This window comes from Haplochromis burtoni, unplaced genomic scaffold, assembly GCF_018398535.1.
Source record: "Haplochromis burtoni strain Fernald_Lab_line unplaced genomic scaffold, NCSU_Asbu1 Contig_636, whole genome shotgun sequence".
NCBI lineage: Eukaryota > Metazoa > Chordata > Actinopteri > Cichliformes > Cichlidae > Haplochromis > Haplochromis burtoni.
Window position 1 is genome coordinate 210375 of NW_024582997.1, and position 6785 is coordinate 217159.

The 6785-nt window shown below is 42.0% G+C and overlaps 1 protein-coding gene across 2 annotated transcripts in view; it reads right to left on the reverse strand.

Annotated features, from left to right (window-relative positions):
- The window catches only part of LOC102303742 (neuronal tyrosine-phosphorylated phosphoinositide-3-kinase adapter 2), a gene marked incomplete at its 5' end in the record, with an annotated part of 31722 nt that extends 25365 nt beyond the window's left edge, over window positions 1-6357 (reverse strand). For both annotated transcript variants that reach the window (XM_005949045.3, XM_014329845.2), the window contains 1 exon segment: window positions 6244-6357. In XM_005949045.3, coding sequence (XP_005949107.2) covers window positions 6244-6357 — 114 coding nt within the window.
- Window positions 6358-6785: the final 428 nt, after the last annotated feature.

The window sequence follows — 6785 nt, forward strand, 5'->3', positions numbered from 1 at the left end:
TCGCCTCTGTCAGTCTGCCCCAGGGCAGCTGTGGCTACAACTGTAGCTTGCCTTCACCAGTGTATGAATGTGAGAGCGAATGAATAGTGGTATTGTAAAGCGCTTTGAGGGGTCCCGAAAAGCGCTATATAAATGCAATCCATTATTGTTATTATTATTATTATTTTTATTTGGCACACTGCAGTTTAATGTTGCAAAGCACCTCTTTTTAACTTCAGTGGATATTATACATGGTTATGCTCAGCAAGGAATTTGCATTTGCACAGTTAAATTTTTATACAACTTTAATGCACATAAAAAACAGCTGCTTGTTTAAGTGAAAATAAATGGGTTTTTTGCACTAGTAAAGTTGTGGAGTTGTATTTTGTCTCACATCAATTATATTGTCAGTTATATCGTTATCGCAAATTTTCAAATATATATATCGTGATAAATATTTTTGGCCATATTGCCCTGCTTTAAAGCTCGGAGGCCAAGACTCTTCCTAAACTGAGTCCAGATTCTAAGACTGCTGGACTACTCTATGATTGCTAGGCTAGAGTAAAGGCAGGGCCAGAGGGAGCGATGAGCCCAAAGTTGTGGGTAGAGAAATTTTCCTGCTCGAATAAGACTCCATGGTGACCCAAAGTGGTGATGATAGGTCAAGGTGGTACTCTCTCACATACAACATACACCAAAATAGTCAGAGTAGCGACAGTTAGTTACCCCTTATGCCGTGGGACTAGCGTAAAGCAGTTTAATCCAGGAGCCCATTCCAAACCTTTCTAAAGTAAAAAACAAATACTACCACTCCACCTTATCAAATGCTTTTTCTGCATCCATAGCAATAAAGCATTCAGCCACAACATGGTTGGGGGTATAGATAATATTAAAAAGTTGCTGTATGTTAAAGAAGGAATGTTGATTTTTAATAAGGCCAGTTTGGTCGGGAGAAATTGTAGCAATTTTTTCCAGCCTGTGTGCCAGTAGCTTAGACAGAATTTTAACATCTGTGTTTAACAGAGATATAGGTCTATAAGAAGCACAGTCAGTTGGGTCCTTGTCCTTGTAACACTGTTATACAGGCCTGGTAACATGATGAAGGAAGTGCCCCAAAGTCAAGCAATTCTGTGAAAACTTGGCAAAGGAAGGGAGCCAAATTGTCTGAGAATTTTTTTTATTATTAAAGTGTGTAGAAAATCCATCAGAGCCTGGAGATTTCCTGGATTGCATGGATGCTATTGCCACCTGAATTTCCTGTTTTTTTAATGGGGGCTTCCAGAAAAATGGGGGCTTCTGGAGGAAGCGAAGGCATATCGATGGAGTCAAAGAAGTCATGCAAATCTTTTACATCTACTGTAGATTCTGACGTAAATAATTTAGAGTAAAATGAAGAGAAAATGTCATTAATCGCCTTCTGATCTGTAGTCATCACTCCATTATCCGCCCTCACTCCTGTTATGGTTTGTTTAGCTCTCATGTCGCACAGTCGATTAGCCAAAAGCTTACAAGTCTTTCCACCATGTTCGTAAAATTCACTCTTGTTCCTTCTTCTTTGGCTCTCAGCGAAGGCGGTCGCACTTTTCTCCTCTCCTCTCCCTTATCTTCCCTGCTTAGCTCCTCATGTCCTTGTCTTGTCTCATGTTTTTTATTACTTTCCCTGGAACAGTCTCTCACAGTCTGTTCTTTAAAACCTAAAAGAGAATTATGGATTTGATCAACTGGTCTCTGAATGCTATTGACACCCTTTAACGAGAAGTCTGGGCTCGGGAGAGTCCGAGTGCCCTGGAGGGACTTTCCCTGCCGGATACACGATGGATGGGTGGCAGAGGGTCGTGTGCCTGGCGGGACTGTTGATCGAGGACGCTGAAGATATCTACCTATTCGGAACCATGATAACAGGGTTCTTGCTGATCGGAGCTGGCTTGGCCCTGGCTTATCGGAGAATTAAGAAAGCGGAACCGTCTGTTCAAACCCCCACAAGGCTGCCTGCTGGGATTGGAACGACAGGTGCGACTTCTCAGAAAGGGCTCACTGAAGGCAGCATGGTTAAGAGCTTGGAGGCGCTTACGACTGCAGTGAATGCTCAGAATAACACCTTTGAGCGTATGTATGTTGGATTACATCAGGAAAGAATCAACTCAGAACAACATCTCTGGGTGGAGCTGGATTACATCTTGGATCAGTTGGCTGCGGTCCTGAGGTCTCAGAATCTGCTATGTGAGCAAAAAGAGTGACAAGACCACAGAATCAACGGCTAATAACATCACGGAGAAACTCGCAGCTATTAACGGGAGATTGAGAGACCAGTGTCAGAGTGTTAAAAACAGCTTGAAATTCTCACGAGTTGTTTGCAAAAGAAAAATTACCATCATAATGCGGCTACCCCTTCGGCGCCAGCTGTGGGCTCAAGGCTGGAGCCGAACAAAAACTCCCTGATAACGACTGTGTTGAGTCTGTTCCTTCCCATTCCATGCAAGGCCACCTGGGTTGGCTGGAAGACTGTTTACTTAGCCTGGCAGGGCGAAGGACACTGTCTTGTTACACCCCAGCCCAGGGAAAACTGGCGTGCAACATAAGGAAAATAAAAATAAGGAAAAATGCCCCCCCACTCCCTGCTCTTAAGGAGGACGAACCAACAAAAAACAGCTACCACGGATTTCACAACAGCCAGTCAGTTTATTGAGTCCCAAAAGGTAGCAAGCATCAGGGTGAGCATGGCCAAAACAACAAACAAAAACTCTAGAAATGAAATGCAGCTGGCTTACCTTCACAGAAAACCCCAAACAAAAATTACAGGTGTCTTACCTGCCTCCCTAACCAAAAACAGGAGAAAAGGTTCCCAAAGAAAAATGGCTTCTCACCCCTACAGCTACCGAGTAAAAACAGTATCGACAACTATTTACATCTATATACAACAAACTATTTACAACACAGGGGGAGATCACGACCCATGACAAACTGAAACACAGGGCTTAAATACATAGAGGGAGCAATCAGGGAATGGACAACAGGAGGGAAACACAGCTGGGGCAAATCAGAACTAACGAGACAAGGAAGCGTAAACTGAACACACTGAGATAAGACAGACCTTCAAAGTAAAACAGGAAACACATAACAGTCACGCCTAAAACAAAACACTGACAACATTGAATCGTAACAGTCTCAGCTGAACTATGGACACGCACACACATACACTTACACTGATAAGCACGCACTCATCCCCCTCCCTTTCCAAACGCCTTCGATGCTTGTTTCCTGCGGGGGAACACGGCAGGTCTGTGTGACACGCTGGAATGGTAGCGCTATGCAGGGCGGCTGCTGTGTTCGCTTCGGATTACTCCTCACCCCCCACCCAATCCTGTGGCTTGTCATGTCTTTCACAATGTTGTGCTGTGGACATTTATGTGCCCTGCATGTGGCGAATAAAGCTTTGATTGATTGATTGATTGATAATCAGACATCCTTCCACTTGCTGAGTTGAAAGTAGGGTGAGTTTGGTTTGTAAGCTCAGGCGTTCTTTGTACTGCGCCGGTCATGGTGATTGACCGTACTGCCTGTTGATGCTCATAATCTGGTCTGAAATAAGCCTCTGCTCCCATTGTGCACACTGTCTTTGAGATGCTGCCAATTAAATTATTTCTCCTCTCAGGAACGCCTTTAAAGCCTCCCATACCGTCCTGTTTGGCATACCAGGTGTTCCATTCTCACTAAGTAACGTTTTAATTTTACAAGAAATATTAAAGACAAATTGTTCATCTGTGAGCAACAATGGATCCAACCTGCAGATCTTTCTCACAAACTTACAGCCGAAAAACAACAACAACAAAAAAACATGAAAACCAACCCCACCCGAGAAATAAAATACAATAACATGCCACAACGTAAAGGGAACTAAAACAATACCAACCACCAATATTACCTCAGCAGGTTGCATTGAACAGCAACTGCCTAAGCCCCTGCTCGCTTCCCATACTAGCTAAGTACTCCCCCGTACCACTACCACGTACGCCTTGTACCTGCACCATTAAACGTTAACCCCTAAACTTAAAGCAGGGCCCATATTTAAAGGTGATGAAGAAGAGAAACAAAACACAACAAGACCAAAGCAACCACACAACAAACAAGTTTTCCTTAAAATGAACAGCAAAGAACACAATACTATACTAACGGCACGGCTGTACAGTATCAGTCAGATCGAGGGTGCTGCGCAGACCAGTCTGACCTATTATACTGGTGATTTAAGGTGAGTGCACTGACCGGCTACAATAGCCACCTCAGGATGGAGAGCGTTGGTCTTCCTCAAAGGATTAAATAAAGCGGGTAGCCTCATCAACTGACTCCGGTTGACGGTTATTTCCATCTGGAAGAGTAATCCGAAGTATGGCGGGGAAGAATAGGGAAGGTTGGAGGCCTCTCCTATACAACTCGGCCATAACATCCTTATACTGGGCTCGCTGATTTTCGAAGTCTGCGTTGTAGTCCATTTAGAACTGGAGCTTGTGTCCACAGTACTCAGTTTGCTGTGGACCCAGATCCACTGATTCCAGCAAACCCACCAGACGAATGTTTGGCCCTCTGCTTCTGTTCTCCAAGTCAGAAAGTTTAGTTTTGAAAAGTTTGTTCTCCCCCTCTCTCCCCCTTCACATTTAGTCCATCTTGTCCAGCTTACCATTAATTACATCAAGATGTAGGCTTAACATCTGCAGCTATGGCTGTTCTGTGCTGTTCAAGCAAGGCGACAAGCGCCGGGTTCAGGGCAGCACTAGCGCCACTCTCAGCAGCAGTTTTCTTCTCAGTTTGTCTTCTTACCTTGGACATCTTTTCAGTGTCATACTTATTAAAGGCCCCCAAACATACGTGTCTAACAGCAAAGTGGGGATCAGGAAGTAAAATAAGAAGAGTTAAGCAGGTGCTAGTAGCTGACACACCTTACCCCACTGCCAGAAAAATGAAATCCCCATAAGTAGTTGTCAATGCAGTGGAAACTCTCCTGAGTCATGGCTCGTGTTGGTAGCTCTCCACAAAACAGCATGTCTTCATGTAAACTGCTGTCCCAGCAATAATGTACAAAAACCAGAAACAATGCACCATTCGTGACCAGTGTTGTTCAAATTACTAAAAAAAATGTAATTAGTCACTTATTACTTCTCCAAAAAAACAATCCTGTTACATTACTGGTTACTTATTTTCAAATGTAATTAGTAACTTATTACTCAGTTACTTTTTAAAAACATGATACACAACGTGAATATGTAATGTAAGGCAACAGACCTTTCAGCCCAATTCTATTTTTTTCTCCATAATCCATCATATCAAACTGAATCTAATGAAAAAGTCTCTTCATAAACTTGTTTCATTAGTTTTAATCTTTTAACTTTATGCATCAAGCAAAATTAAATTATATGCAACAGTCTTTGACTTGAAGAAATTCTTTAACATTTAAACTTATTTTTTGCATATTCCAGCATATAAAATAAAATGTTTTGTGTTTATACTCTTTCAAATAGATGCAAGTAAAACACAGTCGAAAATAAATAAAATCAAAGATTCAGCAGCACTTCTATAGTCACCTGTTTAGCAGGAGTGGGGCGGGTGGAGGTTTGCCCACAGCAGTCATGTCAGTGGGGGCATCTGGGGGTTTCTCTGTGAGTGTCACATTCCCGTGGCAGCCTGCTCGCTGCACGCTCAGATTTGAAATTTAATTTTTCGCTGTAGAAAGAAGTTTTCTTCCCATGCAGAGTGCACTGCAGACGCTAATGTTTCTGTCACTTTTTACAGAATCAAACTCAAAGTAATGTGAGTACTTCCAAGCTTTAATCGCTGCATGGTTGTACTCTCTCCATCGCTCTATATTTTCCAATGTCACTTTTATCTTAATTTTTGTGTTTTGAGAACTTCTCCATAGCTTTTAATAACTCCAAATGACAGGCAGAGTGTCTTCTTCTGCTTGCTTATTGAGGCTGATTAAACAACTCCCACCAAGTGGGCTTCATCCACTACTTTCAGGAACAAGCTGCACATACAAAATCTATCACACTGAAAACATGCTGCACATAAAAATATCAGCGCAAACACGGTCCTTCAGCTGATTTTACCTGTCTTGAAGTTTCTGTAAATGGCAGCATGAAGTTGGAGTGCTACAACTGTAAAAAACATCTCTCTCTCTCAAGACACACTGACACAATGTTCAACAGACCATTCTCTTCTCTTCATAGTTAAACTCCTTAAACATGAAGTCAGTGATGTTGCTTTCTGACTCACCTCCTCCTCCTGTCAGCATCATGGTGGGACTGACAGATGACCTCCCCATCCTGCTGGAAACCGGACTCGACTGTCCATCTCTGTCTTTACTGTCATGTCTGGACTTGCCATCTCCTACAGAGGCACAACAACATCAACTCAGTAAGTCCTGAAGAGTCAGTCAAAGTAAACTTTATCGTCATCTCTGCCATATACAGTACAGTATACAGGGAGTGCAGAATTATTAGGCAAGTTGTATTTTTGAGAAATAATTTTATTATTGAACAACAACCATGTTCTCAATGAACCCAAAAAACTCATTAATATCAAAGCTGAATGTTTTTGGAAGTAGTTTTTAGTTTGTTTTTAGTTTTAGCTATTTTAGGGGGATATCTGTGTGTGCAGGTGACTATTACTGTGCATAATTATTAGGCAACTTAACAAAAAACAAATATATACCCATTTCAATTATTTATTTTTACCAGTGAAACCAATATAACATCTCCACATTCACAAATATACATTTCTGACATTCAAAAACAAAACAAAAACAAATCAGCGAC